At 43.8% G+C, this 23,241-nt stretch overlaps 1 protein-coding gene across 1 annotated transcript in view; it reads right to left on the bottom strand.

Annotated features, from left to right (window-relative positions):
- PKD1L1 (polycystin 1 like 1, transient receptor potential channel interacting) overlaps nt 1-23,241 on the bottom strand; it is a 182,645-nt gene that overhangs the window by 12,903 nt on the left and 146,501 nt on the right. Inside the window, exons 51-56 of the mRNA XM_037728604.1 lie at nt 22,729-22,833; nt 21,517-21,657; nt 17,318-17,452; nt 15,132-15,362; nt 10,813-10,974; nt 7,460-7,630 (exon numbers count right to left, since the gene is read on the bottom strand). Of these exons, the coding sequence (XP_037584532.1) occupies nt 7,460-7,630; nt 10,813-10,974; nt 15,132-15,362; nt 17,318-17,452; nt 21,517-21,657; nt 22,729-22,833 (945 nt within the window). The remainder of the gene's footprint in view (nt 1-7,459; nt 7,631-10,812; nt 10,975-15,131; nt 15,363-17,317; nt 17,453-21,516; nt 21,658-22,728; nt 22,834-23,241) is intronic.

The raw sequence follows: 23,241 nt of genomic DNA, 5'->3' as shown, positions 1-23,241 counted from the left end.
GTCCTTACTGGCCCCTGTCGGCTTCACCTGAAGAAGCACATCAGAACATAGGTCCGAGTGGATACAAAGGTTGCTAAGGGTTTTGTCCATAATTTTGAGATTTGTATTTTCCAAGTTCCAGGAATATAATGTTTTCTGGGTGGACATAGTTTACTTTCAAGTCAGTGTTGTTCACCTTTGAATTCCCAGCCTCTAGAATTGTGCCTGGCACAAACATACTTGAGGAATGCATGAAACATGAAAGTTTCAATAGTCTATATGAAAGCTATAGAGCGCACTTACAGCATGCAGACACAAACTCCTTTACCTCTGTCAGTGGTTTCATGGGAGAGGCTCTACTAGTGTCCTCCTTTTACAGAGTAGGATGTAAAGACACAAAGAAGTTTGTTTTCACATAGTCCCGCAGCCAGTGGTTAAAACTGAATCGCACTCCACAGTTGTTCATTCCTCAGACCTGCCTGACCTCTATGTTTATCAGCAGCAGTTGGGGCATCTCTAGGCCATCATACTTTCTACATGTTCAGGCTGAATTGATATTTCCTTTTTTTTTGGGGGGGGGGACAGAGTATCACTCTGTCACCCAGGCTGGAGTGCAGTGGTGCTATCTTGGTTCACTGCAACCTCTGCCTTCTGGGTTCAAGCTATTCTCCTGCCTCAGCCTCTTGAGTAGCTGGGATTATAGGCACCCACCACCACACCCAGCTAATTTTTGTATTTGTAGGAGGGATGGGGTTTCACCATGTTGACCAGGCTGGTCTCGAACTCCTCACCTTAAGAGATCTGCCTGCCTCAGCCTCCCAAGGTTCTCGGATTAAAGATGTGAGCCACTGCGCCTGAACAGTATTTCCTTTTAAAAAGCCCCTTCTGTTGGAGAGGATGTGGAGAAATAGGAACAGTTTTACACTGTTGGTGGGAGTGTAAATTAGTTCAACCATTGTGGAAGACAGTGTGGTGATTCCTTAAGGATCTAGAAATAAAAATTCCATTTGACCCAGCAATCCCATTACTGGGTATATATCCAAAGGATTATAAATTGTTCTACTATAAGGACACGTGCACATGAATGTTCATTGCAGCACTGTTTACAATAGCAAAGACATGGAACCAACCCAAATGCCCATCGATGATACACTGGACAGGGAAAATGTGGCACATATACACCATGGAATATTATGCAGCCATCAAAAACGATGAGTTCGTGTCCTTTGTAGGGACATGGATGAAACTGGAAACCATCATTCTCAGCAAACTGACAGAAGAGCAGAAAATCAAACACCGCATGTTCTCAATCATAGGCGGGTGTTGAACAATGAGAACACATGGACACGGGGAGGGGAGCACTACACACTTGGGTCTGTTGGGGGGAAATGGGGGAGGGACAGTGAGGGGTGGGGAGTTGGGGAGAGACAGCATAGGGAGAAATGCCAGATATAGGTGAAGGGAAGGAAGGCAGCAAATCACACTGCCATGTGTGTACCTATGCAACTATCTTGCATGTTCTTCAAACGTACCCCAAAACCTAAAATGCAATTTAAAAAAAGCCCCTTCTAGACTGCTTCTTCCTCAAGGATTAAAACTTAGTGTTCAGATACCTTGCATCTTCCATTAGAAAATACTGAAGTCACTGAAGATTCAGTAAGCTTACAAAACCCAACTGTAATTACAAAACTTCTAGATTTGAGGAAGCTCTGTGACAGTCACCTGTGATGGAGGCTATCTAAAAGCATTGGGAAAAACTAAGTATTCTAAGTCTTCTCATTATTCTTCAGACTGGCAAGTTAAGGGAAGAAGCTGAGAGAAAATTCACCCTCTTGATGGTTTTCCGCTCCTAAGTAACACTGACTAGCAGAGCTCAAGTACAAACTTTGCTGAAAAGAGTGGCTGTGGACTGTGGCACACCAGTCTTCACAAATTGTGTTGGGGACCCCAAATGGGAAAGGGAATACAGAGTTTCCAGTTATAAAAAACATCTCAACTTCCTCCTGGCAGGTAGGTGCTAAGGAATTACACTGAAAAAAAGAACCAAAAATCCTCTAGCAGAGACTCTGTGCCCTGAGGTCAGGCGCTCCCCTCTGGATGTTCCTGCCTTACGCAATTGCAACCGTATTCACGGAAGCAAATCAAGAGGAAAATATGTGGAGGAAAAACCCTTCTGACATCTCTAAATTGCATCCACTGACTAGTGGCCCAGTCAGCTCCTCCAAAGTGGTGAGTCACTGCAGTAGAGAAGAGGCCCAAGCAGGGAGCCTGGCAAGAGCTCTGAGGTCCTTCTGCCCAATCAGCAGCAGCCCCCGGCTGGGAGCTGTCCTTGGGGTCCAAGGCTACATAGCTGAGAGGCCACAGAGAGCCAAGAACCGTTAAGAGGACCGAGCTGGTAAGGAGGAGAAAGTGGGGGCTGGCAGCTCACCGCATTTTGTTGCTATGAAGTCACTTAAAAAATACAAAGAACAATATGATTTGTAGGTGGTTATTGATAGCTCCAAGCATCCAATCCTTCTAGTTTATAAAGATACAAATCTTAATTATTAATGGTTAAGATGAAGAAACAAATGCCTTGAAGTTAGGAAATTCAAACGAATTGCTTCCTCAGATCCCCTCACACAAAAGAGGGTCTGTTCTGTAAAGTCCAGCTTGCTTGGCCTATTCCAAGACCAGTGACGCTCCTGGTTCTTTCCCAGTGAGGCCAGCTAAACTCAGGTTGCAGAAACTTGAGTTCTTTAGGCAGAAACCCACCTGGGAGCCAGGTGAGAGAGGCCCACACCTGGCAGCACTGCCTTTTTGCCAAACATACTTTTGATAAATGCCGCATAAAGTGATAGTCCAGAAAGCATTGTTTTCCTATGGAATGAACCCGAAGTTGTGATTGCATTGTTGCTGAAAATGTCCCACTCATTCACAGGAAGAGTAAGTCAAAAGGGCAAAGACACAGCACCTGCAGGCCTCCACCCTCATTTGAGGGAAATTATTTTCTCAGCCATAGGAAATTAGTATAGATTATTATGTGTTGTCGCTGTATAAGGACTCACAATAGTGTGTGTTGTGTATATAAAAGACTACTCAACCACATGATAAATTTAAAGTTCTTGCTAGCTATACGAGCTATCAAATAAATATATATAAACAAATTAAGTGGGTTTATAGGAATGAGATGAGGCATACCCCTTTAAAATGCTGTGGCGGGACTTTGTTTTTTTCTTTTTGGAGACAGGTTTTCACTCTGTTGCCCAGGCTGGAGTGCAGTGGCATAATCATGGCTCACTGTAGCCTTGACCTCCCCAGCTTGAGTGATTCTCCCTCCTCAGCCTTCCAAGTACCTGGAACTAGAGATTTGTGCCACCACACTTGGCTAATTTTGCATTTTTTGTTGAGACAGGATCTCATTATGTTGCCCAGAGTGGTCTTGAACTCCTGAGTTCCGCCCATGTGATCCTCCAGCCTCGGCCTCCTAAAGTGCTTGTATTGTAGGCGGGAGCCGCTGTGCCCGGCCTGCTGTAGGACTTTTGAATTGACAATCTTTTTGTCTTTAGCCTTAGTAGTAAAGGCTCTGATGTTGTATTATTAAATATAATACTGGCATTTAACTTGAGCTATAGTCCTATATTTTTAAAAAATACCAATTTAATTTTTATTAAGAATATGTTTTAAAAATTAGGAATGAATGTTGAATTTTATCAAATGCAGCCATGGAAAAATATCAAATGATAGTTTCCTCCCTTTTTGGTGAAGGTTATTAATATATTCTTATTTTATTTATTTTTATTTGTTTTTATTTTATTCATATATTTTATTTTCTTTATTCTGTTGCCCAGGTTGGAAGTGCAGTGGCGTGATCTCTGCTCACTGCAACCTCCATCTTCTAGGTTCGAGAGATTCTCATGCCTCAGCCTCCTGAGTAGCTGGGATTACAAGCATGCACTTTGCCTGGGTAATTGCTTGTATTTTTAGTAGAGAGAGGGTTTTGCCATGTTGGCCAGGCTAGTCTTGAATTCCTGGCCTCAAGTGATCCACCTGCCTTGGCCTCCCAAAGCTCTGGGATTACAGGCGTAAGCCACCACATCCGGCCTAGTTATTAATATGCTTTAAATATTAAAACCTTTATATCCTGATTTAATACTGATGATCATGGAATTTAATTTTCTTACTCTGCTGCTGGAGACTATGTGTTAATGTTTTATTTAGATTTTTGGTATCAAAAATCAATAAGACTGGCATGTAGTTTAATTTTTAATTTGGAATATTTTTGTCCCATTTTTAGATCAATAAATTGTTCATTTCATAAAAACACACTTGGAAGCTTTTCTTCTGTCTCACCTGTGGCATAGTTTGAAAATTGTTCTGGACTTATGTGCTTCTTAATAGTTTGGTGTATTTTCTCTGTGAAACCATCTGGGATTGGTGCTTTTGGAGGGATAGAACTTCAAATGCTCTTTCAGATTTCTATCTCTATTCAAGTCAGTTTGTTGCATAATGAACCCTGATAACTGTTTTCTACTTCCAAAATTTTATGATTTATTTAATTTCCTTAAGGTTATTTTCTGTTTCTCATTTTTATTTTGTACATGTATTGTACTCACTTTGTTCATCATATTTAGACATGTTAGCTAATAATCTGTCATTTAATTGTAAAAAGAATAATCTCTTGGATTACTTCATTTTGCAGTTGATATCATTAAATTATACTTTCATTCTTTCAACTTCTTTGCTTCTGTTTTGCTTAGTGCATATGTCTGTGTGTATACTTGTGTGTGTTGTGAATTTTTCCTGTTTGAGTTGAATACATACTTAGTTTACTTTTATTTGTTGTTGCTCCACGTTATACCAATGGGGTTTCTTCTGTCAGTGCTTTCTGCTAAGCGCTTACATTGTCCTTTGTTTGTTTGAATCCTATCATCCAAAAATAACAATATATACATATGGTTTAAATATAAATACATACAATTATCTTTATTCTAAAATTTTTAGTTACATTTTTTCATTTTTATGTTACAAATATAGTAAATACTATCCCATCTTTTTTTCTCTATATAAATCCTCTATTTTATTTTATTTTATTTTTTGAGGCAGAGTCTTGCTCTGTTGCCCAGGCTGGAGTGCAGTGGCATGATCTCAGCTCATTGCAACCTCTACCTCCCAGATTCAAGCGATTTTCCTGCCTCAGCCTCCCGAGTAGCCGGGACTATAGGCACGTGCCAACATGCCTGGCTAATTTCTTGTATTTTTAGTAGAGACGACGTTTCACCATGTTAGCCAGGATGGTCTCGATCTCCTGACCTTGTGGTCTGCCTGCCTCGGCCTCCCAAAGTGCTGTGATTATAGGAGTGAGCCACCATGCCTGGCCCAATTTTATTTTATGTTTTACAAAATTGGTCATTATAGCTTCTTTTCTTAAAAATTATGTTTTTCTTATCATTTGCCCAATTTTTGTATGCACATTTAAACAGTTTTTTATAATTAAAACAATAATAATAATTACCAAATAATTTAAATAATTTTAAAACACAAGGAGGTTACTTGATTTTGGGGGGCAGGAAGTATCTGGATGTCAGTAGGATTATCTTTTTTAAGTCCAGTGACTTTATTAGGCCGTGTTTTAGTTCTTTTTTTTTTGAGATGTGGTCTCACTCTATCACCTAGGTCAGATCACCACTCACTACAGCCTCACCTCCTGGACCCCAGCAATCCTTCAATCTCAGCCTACTGAGTAGCTGGGATCACAGGCATGCACCACCAAGCCCAGCTTTTTTTTTTTTTTTTTTTTTTTTTTCTGTAGGGATGGGGTTTCACTATATTGCTTAGGCTGGTCTTGAACTCCTGGGCTCAAGCAGTCCTGCCTTGGCCTCCCAAATGCTGGGATTATAGGCATGACCCACTACACCCACTCATATTCTAGTATTAATAGATGTGAATCCATTTCTTCCCTGGGACACAGTTCCTTTTTAAATATATAGGTCTATATCTCTTTTTCAATATAGTTTTTAAAAAATATAGTTTAAAATATTTTTCCTGTTCAAATTTCCTGGGCTTTTTTGGGGGAGACACTAATTATAGATACCCTTTCCTTGTCTTATGCACATTCTTCCTGGTCTGTTTTCCATGGGTATTACTTTTCCTAAAATCAATTTTAACTTTTTTTATTTTGCAGAATTTTCTCCAACATGTCATCCATATAGTTTCTTCTCTTTTCTGTGAATCCATCTACTTTACTTTTTTTCTTTTCCATTTCTTTTCTCAACCCTGTTAATTCATTGTCTCTTTATTTCATCTTGGAGTTCTTTCATTTTGGCTTTAAACTCTCCTTTCAAAGAAACTTTTTTTTTCCCCATTAATTTACTTTTTGTGTGGAAAACTTCTCAGTTACAATTTTCACCTGTTGATGACAATTGTTTTCAAAGTTATACCTTCATCTTCTCTTTCGGTCATTTTTATACACCACTTTTTCCTGAAGCAGATTTGCATAGATCCAGTAATTATTTGCTTTTATTATTACTATTCCTCTCTACATGTAGAAGTTCACCTTTTCATAAAGGATGTTCTTCCCTGGGTTGTTGTGAATTATGGCCAGGGAAGGCTGGGGCAGAGAGTTTTAGCAGGTACCTCATGTTCTCCTCTGCCTTCAGAGAGCTCCTTCATTTCCACTCAGCCATATAAACATGATTGCTCTGGGTCAGCAGAGTATATCTCTGGATCTCAGGTAAGTTACCACTGGAAGCTATTTATCATTGGGGCACAGCACTCATCTTTCCTTTTTATTGTGTACCTGGCACATGGTGTATTTATTTGTGATGATTTTTCTACAGTTTGTAAGTGGTGTGACTCTAGGTCTATGAATCACCAATGGTTCCTCCTCTAGGTAGCCACATCAACAAACAGCTTCCTACAAAGATGGCTTCCTGCATGTTTTGTCCTTCAGTCCTATGACCTAGGAATTTTGTGGCATTAGGGTTCGGGGAGATTCTTTAAACCATTTTTTGCTCTATAATCTTTTCTTCCAAACGAGGGACCTTTGTTGGTTCTTCCAGATATGCTGTAAACTTGGAGGATTCTGTGTGTTCTTGGAAATGGTAGAATCCTTTCTCCTTTTAGTCTAATTTTTACTGTTCTTGGCATCCATTCTTAGATTACTGGTCATATTCTGGGCCATAGATTTCTTTTTTTTGTTGTTTCTGGGAAGGCTGAGTTTCTATTTCTATTTCTCAGTCTCTTTGTTGATTTCAGTTGTAATCGGAAATAAGGGGTAGATAAGATACTTATGCTACCATTTTAAACTGGAAGTCACATTATGCACTTTATTAAGTGGCTCTTCAGTTCTGGCTAGAGCATATCTTATCAGCAGTATGATTCCCTACAGAATATTTATGCAAATGGACCTTATATTTTGGAACAACAAGTATTCAAAAACTCCTTTAGAACTGAAATTGCTGTAAAGAAAATTGATGTCAATAATTTTGCATGGTCTTACCTCATTAGCTTCATATCTGGAAATGTCCACCAAGGGACTCTCTTCTGCCCTTGCCTCCCCTGTGCTGTTGGATGTTTTTTCCAGAAGAGGGAGTTGTAGGCTGTCAGACAAATCATTAATCTTCATCAGAAGTTCATCTAACAGATTTGCAAATTCATCCAAGTAGTAATTCTGAAGGGAAGAAAATTAGATTAGTAAATACATTCAAGAATCTCATTTTCCCTCTTTCCTCATTATGTGAAACATTTAGAGGTACCATCTGTAGATGGTATTGGGCTATGTTAGGAAACATACTGACCCTGCCTGCAGTCAGAAGACTTGGGTGCTGGGCCTGCTCTTATGTCTCTATATCTCAGTTGCTTCAATAATAATGTACATATACAGATGTGTATATAAATGCTATGGTTAACAATACCTCCATAAAAAAACTATTGAATGGATATAAAGGCAATAATGCATAGTGCTGCTATGGGAAAATGAGGTCATTCTTCCATCCCTTCAATTGATAAATCTTTATTGAGTACTGTTCAAAACAAATAAAGTCAATAATGGATGGGGAAGCACATGACAGAGAGTAAAGCCCTATCAAAATGTACAGCAGCATGATTACATATGACTGCCTTCAGAACCTCACTGGATGATACCTAAATATCAGCTCATAGGGTTTGGCTGTGTCCCCATTCAAATCTCTACTTGAATTGTATCTCCCAGAATTCCTGTGTGTTGTGGGAGGGACCTAGGGGGAGGTAATTGAATCATGGGGGCTGGTCTTTGCCATACTATTCTTGTGATAGTGAATAAGTCTCATGAGATCTGATGGTTTATCAGGAGTTTCTGCTTTTGCATCTTGCTCATTTTTCTCTGGCTGCCTCCATGTAAGAAGTGCCTTTCGCCTCTCGCCATGATTCTGAGGCTTCCCAGCCATGTGGAACAATAAGTCCAATTAAACCTCTTTTTGTTCCCAGTTTTGGGTATGTCTTTATTAGCAGTGTGAAAATGAACTAAGACAGTAAATTGGTACAAGTAGAGTGGGGCATTCCTGAAAAGATACCCAAAAATGTGGAAGTGACTTTGGAACTGGGTAACAGGCAGAGGTTGGAATAGTTTGGAGGGCTCAGAAGGAGACAGGAAAATATGGGAAAGTTTGGAACTTCTAGAGACCTGTTGAATGGCTTTGACAAAAATGCTGATAGTGATATGAACAATAAGGTCCAGACTGAGGTGCTCGCAGATGCAGATGAGAATCTTGTTGGGAACTGGAGCAAAGGGGACTCTTGTTATGTTTTAGCAGAGACTGGTGGCATTTTGCCCCTGCCCTAGCGATTTGTGGAACTTTGAACTTGAGAGTGATGATTTAGGGTATTTGATATAAATTTCTAAGCAACAAAGCATTCAAGAGGTGACTTGGGTGCTGTTAAAAGCATTCCATTTTAAAAGGGAAATGGAACATAAAAGTTAAAAAAAAATTGCAGCCTGACAATGCAGTAGAAGAGAAAAAACTCATTTTCTGGGGAGAAGTTCAAGTCAGCTGTAGAACTTTGCATAAGTAGCAAGGAGCCTAATGTTAATCCCCAAGACCATGAGAAAAATTTCTCCAGGCCATGTCAGAGAACTTCACAGCAGCCCCTCCCAACACAAGCCTGGAGGCCCAGGAGGAAAAAGTGTTTTTGTGGGCTAGGCCCAGGGCCTCTGTGCTGTGTGCAGCCTAGAGACTTGGTGCCCTGTGTCCCAGCTGCTCCAGCCATGGCTGAAAAGGGCCAATGTACAACTCAGACTGTGGCTTCAGAGGGTCAAAGCCCCAGGCCTTGGCAGCTTCCATGTGGTGCTGAGCCTGCAGGTGCACAGAAGTCAAGAATTGAGGTTTGGAAACCTTGGCCTAGATTTCAGAAGATGTATGGAAATGCCTGGATGCCTAGGCAAAAGTTTTCTGCAGGGGTGGGGCCCTCATGGAGAACCTATGCTAGGGGAGTATAGAAGGGACCTAGTGGAGCTGTGAGAAGAGGGCCACCATCCTCCAGGCCCCAGAATGGTAGATCTTCCGACAGCATGTACTCTGTGCCTGGAAAAGCCACAGACACTCAATGCCAGCCCATGAAAGCAGCCTGGAGGGAGGCTGTACCCTGCAAAGCCACAGGGACAGAGCTGCCCAAGACCATGGGAACCCCCCTCTTCAATCAGCATGACCTGCATGTGACACCTGGACTCAAAGGAGATCATTTTGGAGCTTTAAACTTGGATTGCCTTGTTGGATTTTGGACTTGTATGGGGCCTGTAACCCCTTTGTTTTGGCCAATTTGTCCCATTTGGAATGCCTGTATTTACCCAATACTTGTACCTCCATTGTATCTAGGAAGTAACTAGCTAGCTTTTGATTTTACAGGCTCACAGGCAGAAGGGACTTGTCTTGTCTCAGAAGAGACTTTGGACTGTGGACTTTTGGGTTAATGCTGAAATGAGTTAAGAATTTGGGGGACTGTTGGGAAATCATAATTAATTGGTTTTGAAATGTGAGAACATGAAATTTGGAAGGGTCAGGGATGAAATGATATTGTTTGGCTGTGTCCCCACTCAAATCTCAACTTGAATTGTATCTCCCAGAATTCCCACATGTTGTGGGGGGGATCTAGTGGGAGGTAATTGAATCACAGGGGCTGGTCTTTCCCATGCTATTCTTGTGATAGTTAAAGATCTGATGGTTTATCAGGTATTTCCGCTTTTGCATCTTAATCATTTTTCCCTTGCCGCCACCGTGTAAGAAGTACCTTTCACCTCCCACCATGAATCTGAGGCCTCCCAGGCCATTTGGAACTGTAAGTTCAATTAAACTTCTTTTTGTTCCCAGTTTTGGGTATGTCTTTATCAGCAGTGTGAAAATGAACTAATACATTAGCCATGGAAGAAAGTGAGTGTTCAGTGTGCAAACATCTGGTTTGATTTGTTTACAGTCATGTCTGGGGTAACTAAACTCAAATAACGCACCTAAGGCTCCACGTTTTGGGTAGAAATTTGGGTTTGATAGCAGACACTACAAGCAAATAACTAACTCAGGGGGCAGAATACAGCATGTCTGTGTCCTAGGGAAGACCATAAACTCCGTCTTTCCAAGTGTACAGGTCATTATAAGGATATAGTGATTAATGCAGGAGAATGTGCTTGGTAATCTGTAAAGTGCTTTAGAATTTCAAGGGAAAATTCCATGAGTTCCACTATGATTGAAACTAATTTTGTCACTTTGCAATGAGATTTGACATGGAAACATACTCATGCCTTGGTAATTAAAAGCAAAATTCTGCAATGAAGCCATCATCTTGAGTGTGCTATGATGCTCAGTTACCCAAGATCCCACAGCTTACGTGATTCTCAACCATCTCAGCCTCTTCTAACTTTGGTGCTTTCAGTCTCAGAAAGGTGAGGGCCTTTTCCCACATATAAGCAGTGACGTCTTTAAGTTTCACAAGAGATTTACTTTGAAAAGATTGTCTTTTTCGGGGTAAAGTCATTAGAAAACCTCTCAGCTAAAAAAGAGAAGAAAAAATAAAGACAAATTTCACGTCAGCAACCTAAATAAAGAGCCTTGTTAATATGATAAACTACGCAATGAAGATTTTATCTGATGATGCTACTTTAAGACCTTTTGGTAAAATAGTGACTTCTTGGTTAAAAAAAAGCAAAATCAGGAAAATACCTCTCCTGAGTTGAACTAAATGTCAGTAAGATGATCTCAGCCATGGAAATTCATTGTATTGTAAAGGATGTTTTCAGTATCTAACTTTGGGAACTGAGATTATCAACACATGTGCATGCCAATAAGTAAAGTCTGTGTCTCAGTTTCGGTGTCCCCTGGTGAGCCGTTCTGAGCTGTGGGTGAGCCTCAGGAGGGGGCCCTGTGCTTGTGCCTGGGAGACAGAAAGGGTCTTGTGCTCAGCAGGCTGTTGTGCCCTCAACGTGTGTTCTAGAAGCCTCCAGGTGGTTTATTTCTTCACTGCAGGCTGTAAGCTGTTAGCTCAAAAGCCTGCTGGTGCAAGCTCAATCTTTTACACATCCAATTGTTTTAAAAATAACCCAAATAAACAATTTTTTAGCCATTTAGAGCCTGTCAGCTTTACATATCCTGCAAAGTCTCAAGGGACAGCTGTTACCCACCAATAAGATTATAAGGCCCCAAGCTGCCGCTGGCCTCAGGAGCTTTCTGACTCAGAGCTTCCCTCCACGCTGCTGAGCAGCATCCTCTAAGGGGTAAGCTCCTTCCCTGTTGCCCCTCTCCCATGAGATCTCCCTTCTTCCTTTTTGGATTGTTCTTGAACCCTACGCTGTAAGCCTGTGGGCAGTTTCATAGCATGAGGGAGTTCCCCTACATGGGAACACTTCAAAACACTACCTCAATAAAGCTTGTGTGTGTTACTGTCTCTCGTGGTCATGTTTGTCCTTGATTGGTCCCCAAATCCCCACCCCTCACAAAGTTTTAGAACTCTGCAAAGATGCTCAGGAGCCTGAAAAGGTAGGCCACTGGTGTGTAGGTCTGAGGCCTTCCAGCTTTACTAGCAAAACAGCCACGGGGGACAGCAAGGCCTGACTCTTGCACCCAGAGACCTCAATGCAATATTGCCTGCAAGTCTCAGAAGATAGCATCCAAGTGCCTAAGTACGACATGCAAGGCCCTCCACTCCTGACTCCAACCATCCTTTTCAACACGATGTCTGCTTGAACCAGAACTCCAGCATGGCCCTCTCCGTGTGCCCCCGTGTCTAAAACACTGCTCTCAGCAGTTGTCACCATGAGTGGAACTCCTCTTCAAGGCTCCCGTTACTGCTGTGTGAAGATTTCCTGGTCTCCTTAGGAAGAATAAATGAGTCTCTGATCTAAGTTTCTTTCTCTTTGGGGACACTTTTAGTTAGGCTTTAAAGTTGCCTATAATTATGTAGGATCTGTATGCTTAGGACTATAAAACAGTGATGAAAAGAAACTGAAGATGACCTAAATAAATGGAGAGACATGCAGAATTCCAGGATTGAAAAAAGCTTAATATTATTAGGATGCCAATTCCCCCCAAATTTGATTTATACTTCCACAGCAATTTCAATCAGAACCCCCACATGATTTAAAAAATAAGATGTTAACAAGATGTTTCTAAAACTTATATTGAAAAGTGAAAGAGCTAGAATAGCTACAATCAAAACAGAGCAAAGCTGGAAGACTCATCCACTCTACTTTAAGATTTGCCATAGTGTGATCAAGACCTCACAGGACTGGCTAAAGGAAAGAACAGTGGAGTAGAATAGAGAGCCCAGAAACAGACCCACACAGATACAGCCAATCGCTTTTTGACAAAGTTGTAAAACCAATTGCATGGAGTAAACATTCTTTAAAAAAATTGTGCTGGAGCCGGGCGTGGTGGCTCAAGCCTGTAATCCCAGCACTTTGGGAGGTCAAGGCGGGTGGATCACGAGGTCAAGAGATCGAGACCAACCTGGTCAACATGGTGAAACCCCATCTCTACTAAAAATACAAAACATTAGCTGGGCATGGTGGCGCATGCCTGTAATCCTAGCTACTCGGGATGCTGAGGCAGGAGAATTGCTTGAACCCAGGAGGTGGAGATTGCAGTGAGCCGAGGTCACACCACTGCACTCCGGCCTGGCACCTGGTGACAGAGTGAGACTCTGTCTCAAAAAAAAAAAAAAATTGTGCTGGAATAATTGGATATTCATCTATATAAAAACAGGAACTCTGTCCCATGCCTCACATCTTATATTAAAATTAACTAAAACCAGATGATCAACCTAAATGTGAAACATAAAACTGTAAAAATTCTAGAAGAAAATAATAGGAGAAAATATATGTGATCTTGGATTTGGAAATTCATTTGGGCCAGGACACCAAGAGCAAAATCCATAAAAGAAAACATTGAAAAACTGGCCTTTATCAAAATTTACAACTTCTGCTCTGTAGAGACACTGTTAAGAGAATAAAAAGACAAGCTACAGGTCAGGAGAAAATATCTGCAAATCACATAACCAATTTAGAAACTATTTAAAATATAAAAATTACCCTAATTATTTGTATATGTCAGTCTTCCCCAATGGACTACGAGCTCTCTGAGGCAGTTATTATCTTTTTTTTTTTTTTTTTTTTTTTTTGGCCTTTGCCTGAATGTATAATGGGTGTTCTTTAGGTTTTTGTTGAATGAGTGCATGGATGAACAAATGAGTGAATTGATGGATGGATGGGTGGGTGGATAGGTGGACAGGTAACTAGTTTGGTGGGCAGGTGGGTGGATGAGTGATGGATGGATTTATGCATTCATGGATGAGCAGGAGTAGGGAGCCAGGAACATTGATAAAAACAAAGGACTGGGGTCTGAGTGTTGTCAAGGTGTGAACATGAGCACTCACTTTTAGTTTCCCTCTAGCTCCTAAACTAGAATACCGGTAGAATTCTAAGGACTGCAGAGAATTTGGATTCACTTACAAAGCTGGAATATTCAATTCACTGAACTTATAGTGAGCTCTCCAATGTGTCAGGAACTACCCTAGAAGGCAGGCACACTAATATGCCTGCTAGGAACGTGGCTAGAGTTCAAAAGGAGACAAAACCCAACAGCACAGGACAATGGGTGCATTAAGGAGCATGCTCAGAGCCTTCGGGGGTCCTGGGGGGGATCGGTGCTGGGAGAGCTTCTAGGGGGAATGACACACTGACCCTGTCTCAGAACCTAATGCTGAATGAGTCACAGTGGAGGGATCTGAGGGAAGGCGCGTGCAGTAAGTGCGGGCAGCACGCCGACAGGCCTAGCCAAGCACAGAGCAGGGGTCCCAACCCTGAGCCTTCCACAGGAACACCTGTAGGGCTTTCTGGAAATAGAAGTGATGAGTCCCACCCTTGTGAGTGGACACAGCAATCATGGTCGGGCTGGGCAGAGTAGGTGAGAGCCTCAGCAGGGAGGGGTAACATGTAAGACGCTCAGTTACGTTTTAATTTCAGGTCAACAACAAATAACTTTTAACATAAATATGTCTAAACTATTGCAGGGGGCTTACTAATACTGAAAACTTTAATACTGTTTTCTGAAATTTAACTGAAACTGGGTTCTAGTTTTATTTGCTAAATCTGTTGACCCCAAGTCCAGGCAGCAGGACAAGACCATGCGGGAAACTTTTTTTCCATTGAAGGGGTTTAAGCTGGCTGTGACATGACTGGATTTGCCAGTGGCAGATCAGTAGGAGGGAGTGAAACAGGGAGTCATTCCTCCTTCGGTCCCCAGCCTGGAGAACACGTCCAGCAGAGGGTGGCTGATGGAGTGCAACTCTGATAAGATGGAAAGACTGAGAAAAGGAAACATACCCTTGAGGCAGCGTGAGACTGCAGATGAAATTCAGAGCAAGAAATGATGTGATTCAGTGCAGGGTGAGTAGGACCAGGGAAGCTTCCTGGAGGAGGTGGCACCGTGGGGTGGCTGCTGTCGTGCTGGACTGTTCTAGGGTAAGGGAGAGTCAAACTAACTGTGTTTCACTCACCTGATCTCCCAGGGCAGGTGAGCTGGACCCCAGGGATTCATTACCATGAGATCTGACCTGTGCTGTCTGGCCCCATCCATATGGACCACAGTTTCACCCCAACAGCAAATGAAACTTGTACAAACCATGACTTGAAAGTTGGGGACACATTTACTTACCATTCCAAAACACAGTGTGGCAGAGACTATTAAAAGGGTCCCAAAGTAACAAGCCATGTCCCGCTGCTCAGACTTGGAAAGGCCAAGGAAGGAGTCTTTTTGGCTTCTTCCAGGAAAACGAAACAGCAGCCTGGGGAAGGCGTCTGTGAAGGTGCCAGGTGGTGGAGCCCACATAGAAAGCAGGAATCGGCGCAGGTGGGAGATGGCAGCCAGCACAGGGGCCCCCGCCAGCTGCAGAAAGAAAAGCCGGACAGCACTGACCTTAGGGGTGCGAGCCTCGACTTCCAAACTTGGAGGGGCAGTTTTGGGAGTGTGAATCCATCACACCATCCCTAGTTTTGAACCAAAAGGTGGCGTCACCCTCTCACCCCTCTCCCAGGCCTCCCTCCTCGCACCCCTGCCGGCCCCCCTCTGGTCTCCCTCCTCCCTTTCAAGGGCTCTTCCTGCCAGGGCCATTCTCTCCTCAGCTCCTTCTCTGCCTGTGGTGACAAGTGGCCTGCTCCCCTGGCCTTTGGCCCCCTTTAGCAGGCCATGGGTGCCATGAGGGGGCAGCTCCCTCGTCATCTTTATGTCCCCTGCACCTGGCCAGGGCCTAGTAAAATACACCGCTTAGGAAGCATTGAGAAGTCTTGCTGATTTTGATGTGAATTTGGTCAAGCTTAGGTTTCACAGTCCTGGTTATAACACACTGGGAACTTGGTCTGAGATCTGAGGGGTTCTATCACCGGCCCTGTTCATGCTTCTCCCTCCATCTGCTCCAACCAGCTCTGGTGCCGACAAGCACTTTCTCCACCTGGATGTCAGACCACCAGGCGGTCACCCCACAGGTCCACATGGTCGGTGTTTGCAGACTGTGGACGTGCCTGCAGAGAAGACCCACCCAGCTGTAGCTACAGTCATGGGCTGCGTTCTGTGTGGGTCCTTGCTGGCCTCCATGTGTAACCCTGGACAGGTATGCAAAGACTTCCCTACGAATGCACTGGGACTCATTTTAGTATTATTTACTCCACAGGTGAAATCAGACATCAGTGGGACTCAGAAGAAAGCAAGCACAATCTATGAGTCTACAGCTGGACAAACTGAGCTGGGTGGTCTCCCGGTCTCCTCTTGGTGCCTATGAGTCTATACTCGCTGCACAGTTAGAATCCTGCAACTTAATTTGGACACAAATTATTTATATCCTGGGCTTTTCTCCCCTTACATAAAAGCATTTTTGCATGTTGCTAAATGGTCCTGATAATGACTAGTTTAATTGTTCCATAAATTCTACGTGCATGTAATCTCAAAGGCCAGTAATAACCGTCAGGGCAAACAACATTAATGCTTTTTCTAGAGGCAAGGTTGGGCAACTGGTTGGTGCTCACAACATGAACTAGGATGTGGGACATCCAGGTTAGAATGCCACTCTCTCTGACTCTTAAGCCCCTTCTCTCTGCCCTGGTTTGCTGAGTGTGTTCCTCAGGGTTTGGAGGAACTCCTTACCTGGAACAGGAGATCTGTCTTGGTGTCCTGTGTGGCCTGGATCCTGATAGCCAGAGCCTCCAAACTCAGGTCACTTGGCCAAGACTCTCCCTCGGCCCTGATTGCAATTCCCTGCTGTATTAGGGCCTGTCAGGTTGGAGCAAGCTCTTTCCCTGCTGGGACCAGATCGGAATCCCCAGCACCCCAGGAACTTAAGCAGGGCTCCAAGCTGTACTCTGGACCTGTTGATTTGGGGCTTCCCCCTCCAGACCAGACTTCAGGGCCAGCCCTGGATGAAGACCTGGCTGTGCCCTGGGGTTTGAGGCAGGCATTCCTGAGAACCTTTTACGAAGAACTGTGCCTGCCCATAGCTTGATTCTGATACTTAAATGAAGTAATCTATGAGAGGCCCAAAGTGCCATTCCTGGCACTTAGAGAAAGCTCAGGAGGTGATAATAACTACTTCTATTGTAATAATAACATGCTGTTGTAAGGCACAGTACAGAGCAAGTGTTTCATAAATCATGGTTATTGTCACGACCATAACTTGCTATATAACTGTTGATATCAGTTATCCAAAAGTGCACTGTAAGGGATTAGAAGACTGGAATTCTAGACACTGTTCACCTTGACAGCAGTTTGTTCTTCCCTTGAGGAAGGCTGAAAAAAGTGCCCAGATCAATGGTTTATGAGGGAGGCCACCCGATAAAGGCGAGAGTTCTTACCCCTGCTACAAAGACGCTGGGGAGTGAGTGGCGCATCATGGAGGAGCAGGACGCCATTGTGTTTTGAATGCCAGGAAGATAGGTGCATTTTAATGTCAAGAGGAATAAGAGGATTCCCTGGAGCCATCGAGCCCTCTGAGACAAAAGAACAGGGCAGTCAGTGTGCCATGCCAGTCACTGGAAGGTGCAGACATATTCACAGCTGTCGGCAGTACATAAAGACTTCTTTGGATTTGATGTTATTAGACCATGAGTCTCCGAGGGACATCAAGTGCAGACGTCTGCAGAGGAGGATGAGTTGGAACTAGGGGTAAGTACAAATCATAACACATTTTCAGAAGACCTGCTCTGAATTCTGGTCTGGCCATTTCTTTGGACACTGGGATGGAGCAGGTCTAGCAGGCCACGCAGATGGGACTCTGTCTACCCCAGGTCTGTTCTCCCTGTCTGAGCCTCAGTCTCTTGAACTGTAAGAAAATCATCACCATGGAGGGGACTCAAAGAATGTATTTAGTGCATGCTTGTTTCCTTCCCACCTGTTACATGTACAGAACAGGCCACCAACACTTTCCAAGTAGGTTTTTAAAAGTGTAATCCTCGTGGCTGGGTGGTGGCTCACACCTGTAATCCCAGCACTTTGGGAGGCTGAGGTGGGCGGTTCACAAGGTCGGGAGATCGAGATCATCTTGGCTAACACGGTGAAACACCGTCTCCACCAAAAATACAAACAATTAGCAGGGAGTGGTGGCATGAACCTATAATCCCAGCTACTAGGGAGGCTGAGGCAGGAGAATTGCTTGATCCTGGAAGGCAGAGGTTGCGGTGAGCAGAGATGACGCCACTGCACTCCAGCCTGGGTAACAGAGGGAGATGCTGTCTCAAAAAAAAAAAAATAATAATAAGGTAATCCTCGAAAAAGCCAGAGTCACTCCCCTGTTATAGCTCTAGAGTCTATGGCTCAGACAAACAGTGTGAACAGACAAGCACAGTACAACTGGAGACAAGGCAGACCCAGGGGCAAACAGCCTCCCAGACTCGTCCACACTTGGGAGGCCTCTAGGAAGGCTGCCCCCTTCCCTGCTCCCTACCAGGGGCTCACGAGGAACGTCCTTCTGGGTTTATGATCTCATATGGTCTCACCAAAATTATAAGCCCAAGAGAAAAGAAATGACAGCTGGATGGTTTAAAATTTATATGGGCAACGAATCAAGGTTTTCTGTTTGTTTCCTCGGCAACTGGGACAAGGTCAAAAATGACTTCTGACAACCAAAATCTAGACAGTCTGTGAGTGGCTGTCACCCTTCAGGTCCCCTTCAGAGCAGGCAGGGCCACACATGGGAGAATGGGGATGAATGGAGCTCTAGCCAGCACCAGCCAAGAGAAATGCAATGCAAGCTATGAGTGGAATTTTCTAGTAGCCACATTTTAAAAAGTACAATTAAACAGGGTAAATTTATTTTATAATATATTTTGTATAAATGAGTATATGTAAAATAATGTGAAATAGCATCCTTTCAACATATAACCAGCATACAAATTATTGAGATATTTTACATTAAAAACAAATTCTTTTTGAGATGGAGTCTTGCTCTGTTACCCAGGCTGGAGTATGAGCGCAGTGACACAATCTCGGCTCACTGCAACCTCCGCCTCCCAGCGGGTTCAAACAATTCTCCTGTCTCAGCCTACCCAGTAGCTGGGACTACAGGTACATGCTGCCACACTTGGCTAGTTTCTTTTTGTATTTTAATAAAGATGGGATTTCACCTCGTTGCCCAGGCTGGTCTTGAACTCCTAAGCTCAGGCAATCTGCCCGCCTTGGCCTCCCAAAATGCTAGAATTATAGGCGAGAGCCACTGCGCCCGGTACATTTTTAATTTTCATACTAAGTTTATGAATTCCAGTGAGTATTTTACACTCACAGCACATCTCAGTTTGGACTAGCCACATTTCAAGTTCTCAATAGCCGTGTGTGGCTAGTGGTGACTATTGGACAACGTGGCTATAAACTTCCTGTGGACAGATTGGAAGGGCCCCTTTCTTGCCTGCATCTGATTGAGGGATGCCATAAAGCCTTCTGAGTAATTGCCATTATTATGACTTTCATATATGGAACATCTTCTAGACGCCAAGACGTTCCAAGGATATGTTTGCATGTGTACGTACAAATACACACACACACACACACACACACACACACACAGATCCTAGCAAAACCCCCAAAGTATGTATCATAGTTCTATCTTATTAAGACTTGAAAAAAGTTAAGAAACTTGCCTAATGGCACATGGTCAAAGAGGGGCTGGGAGTGAGTTTTAGGTCTGCTGATTCTAAAGTCTGTGCATTTTCATTTTCACACACTCAAATCATAGCTTTTTAATCCTGGGTGTTAAATTCCATCATTAGAAAGTCATTTGTGTTTATCTTGAAGATGATTTGTTCTTCCAGCACCCTGGATGCAGCCTACACTGAAGTTTGAGCTAAATTCCTCTAGCTTTGTCCCAGAGAGAGATGCCGATAAATTAAGCAGCCAGTCCTCATCGGGCCCTAATATTGGAACTGGGGGAGCAGTAATGAACAAAACATACATTCTCTATTCTGCAGATTCCAGCCTTGTCGGGGAAGACAGACAGTAAATCAAATAATTGCTTAATGAAGACTTCAGTAGATGCTGATATATGCCTGCAAAACAGGTCCCTGGTTGGCCTTAGCCAGCCCAGCTCTTCCCCTTTTCCTGCTTGTAATTCTCACAATAAATGTTGAACGTGCTAGGAACACAACATCCGGAGATAAGTAGGAACTACTTGGAACAGCCTGGGCTCTGCTCCCATTCCTCTGAGAAGAGGATGCCCTCCAGCATTTTAGCACAGCATGTTATGTTCCCCCAGCTTATGAAACTTCAGGGGAGGCTGCTTTCCAGGCTCTCTGAACTGGTGCAAGAGGGATACACACAGACAGGACTCTGTCCACCCTGGTCAGCTTTCCTGAGCCAGGGGCACCAGCTCACCCCGCATCCCAGGCTTCTGTTGTCCCTGGCTGCCAATCTGTGAGTGACAGTTGCTGTGCATTGCTTGTGTGAGTGTTCTCTCTCATCAGATTCATTTATTTATTTATTTTTTTACTTCAGGAGAAAAGTCAAATCTTCTGCTTGGGCTCCTTTAGAATCTGTTTCTTTCCTCTAGTCTAGGGAATTTCTTTTGCTTGCAACAAAGTAATCTTCAACAAGGAGGCAGGGACCGGGGCACTAGCGGAGGAGGCAGAAGTGTAGAGGAAACCAGCCTTATCCCACCTGGTTCTCCTTACAGAGCAGACATGAGCCAAGGAGTGAGAGGGAGGCTGTGGGGGAAACTGACAGACTTGGGGAGGAGGGGCCTGAAGCTGGAGGGGAACTGGCCCTTGCTCTCTAGGTTGCTATAGGACCCACTCAGCCCTGGGAGTGGCCATGGTACCCTGACCACCCTCTAGATGGGAAAAGGAGGACAAGGCAGGTAGGGGAGGGGCTGGTTCTGACAGCAGCAGGGCAACGAAGCAGAATATGTGGGCTCACCTTCCACCACCACAGGAAGGCAACGTCTCATGCTATTGTGGGATCCTGCCCTGTCTCATGGGCCCCCTCTCCAGGGCTCATCCAGGCCCACCTGTGCACATTTGCCTGGTCTTCCTGGTAGGAGCTCCCATCCCTATAGGGAATGGGGAACCATTGCCTGCAGAAAGGGCCACCTAGGGGAAGGAGGTGCAGGGACTTTGAAACCAGACTTCCCTCCACTGAGGGACTGGATACTTTCCGTGAGCCTTGGCGTCTTCACCTGCAGAGTGGCTAATACTGCCTGCATTTGTGACTGTCACCAGGATGAAGAGAGAAAATGGTGTGTCTAAGCAAGTCAGGACTAGCCTCCCCCCTCCACATTGCACCAACGCCTACTTCCTGTGCCCCTTAGGGTCCCCTGGAAGCACTGGGGGAGTTCCAGGCTCCTGAGTTCTGCTCCATGCAGAATCCACATACCCTAGTATGCAAAGCACGTCTAAAGTTTTCCAGGCCCTTCACTGTCCTGGCCACCCCCATCTGCCAGCTCGGAGCATCATCTCTCAATATGGAGAAAATCTGTTGCCTTGCACCTTGTAGAGCTTGTGTGACCTCTGCCTCTGGATGGCATGACAGTGCATCGCCTCTATCTGCATGGCCCCGAGCACCCCCGTACCTGATTCCATGATGCCATAAGGGTGAGGTCCATAAATGCGTGGCAAAGTCCTCTGTGAAACTGGTCAGTGACATCTCCAGCAAGTGTAGCAAGGTGGCCGGAAACTGCATAGTAGGTGAGGCTCACTCCAACCACGGACAGCTGCAACATCCAGCAGAAAGACCCTCAGATAGCTCCTGAGGAAGGGCTTACCTGGCACCCCATGTGACACAGGTTGTAAGTTACAGTCATGCGTTGCTTAATGACAAGGATGCCTTCTGAGAAATGCATCACTGGGTGATTTTGTACTTGGGTGAACACTGTAGGGTGCATGTACACAAACACAGACAGTCCTACACACCTGGGCTATATGAGACAGCCTGCTGCTCTCAGGCCACAAAGCCGTGCAGCGTGTTCCTGTACTGAATACTGCAGGCAATCATACACAATGGTAAGTACTTGTGCATCTAAATATATCTAAGCATAGAAAAGATGCAGTAAAAATCCAGTACAAAGGTAAAAAATGGTCTGCCTGTGTCGGGCACTTACCATGAATGGCACTTGCAGGACTGGAAGCTGCTCTGGGTGAGGCAGTGAGAGAGTGGTGGGTGAAAGTGCAGGCCTAGGGCATTACCGTACACTAATGTAGACTTCAAAAACGCTGCACACTTAGGATACACTAAATTTACAAAAATATGTTTCTGCAGTAATAAATTAACCTTAGCTTACTGTAACTCTTTTACTTAAAAAACTTAAATTTTAAAACTTTTTGGCTCTATAATAACACAGCTTTAAACACAAACACACTGTACAGCTGTACAAAAATATTTTCCTTATATCCTTATTCGAAAAGCTTTTTTCTAGTTTTAAAAGTTTGTAAAATTTTTATTTTTTAAACTTCTTTATTAAAAACTAAGCTGCAAACAGACATATTTAGCCTAGGCCTATACAGGGTCAGAGTCAAGAAGTCATTAGGTTTAGGAATTTCTCAGCACCATATGATCTTATGGGACGACAACCTTGGCTGAGATTCGTGTGGTGCGTAACTAACTGTGACAACACTGCAGGATGCCTGATCTCAAAGGTTGTTTTGAGATTACCATACGCAGGGAGAAAACTGCAATAATGTTGGCGGTAGCTAGTGCATAATCAATTTCTTATTTAAATTCGTTTTTTAAGATATGAATGCTTTATTGCTATTTTTCAAAAAGAAAATGACACAAGCGAGGGTACCTCCAGCCAGTTCCTTGGCTTTCGCCAGTAGTTGAGGACACCCTTGTCCATCATACGGTGGAGTTGAACATAGAAGTGTATCAGGCTGAGCACCAGGAAGACCAGCTGGCGGAGACAGTGTAAACAAACAAGATCAAACAAATGCTGAGAAACTGTTTTTTGAAGACCTACACATGTGACCAACTCCCCTACCTTTGAGTAGCGAGGATGCAGGCCCATTTCCTGTTCTGTAGAAGTTTAATCCTAAACTTGCTCTTCAGTAGGCACTTGGGGTGGTTTGGTGCCTCTCCACAAGCCAAGTACTCACAGAAACTCCGTGCCAGGGGTTAGAACCTGAAATGGTCTCTGCACTCAGGGAAAGCACAGAGTACATGCAACTACGGCCACTAGACCTCCCCACTGCCATGCCAAGCCTCCAGTCCTTCCCTGGTACCACTCAGAAGAGTGAGTTTCTGTGTACATGTGAAATAGATAACATATGAACTATATACATATATATTAGTAGTTATATCT

This window comes from Cebus imitator, unplaced genomic scaffold, assembly GCF_001604975.1.
Source record: "Cebus imitator isolate Cc_AM_T3 unplaced genomic scaffold, Cebus_imitator-1.0 Scaffold272, whole genome shotgun sequence".
Lineage (NCBI taxonomy): Eukaryota > Metazoa > Chordata > Mammalia > Primates > Cebidae > Cebus > Cebus imitator.
The sequence above is the reverse complement of the archived record's forward strand: the minus strand, read 5'-3'. Positions and strand labels throughout refer to the sequence as shown.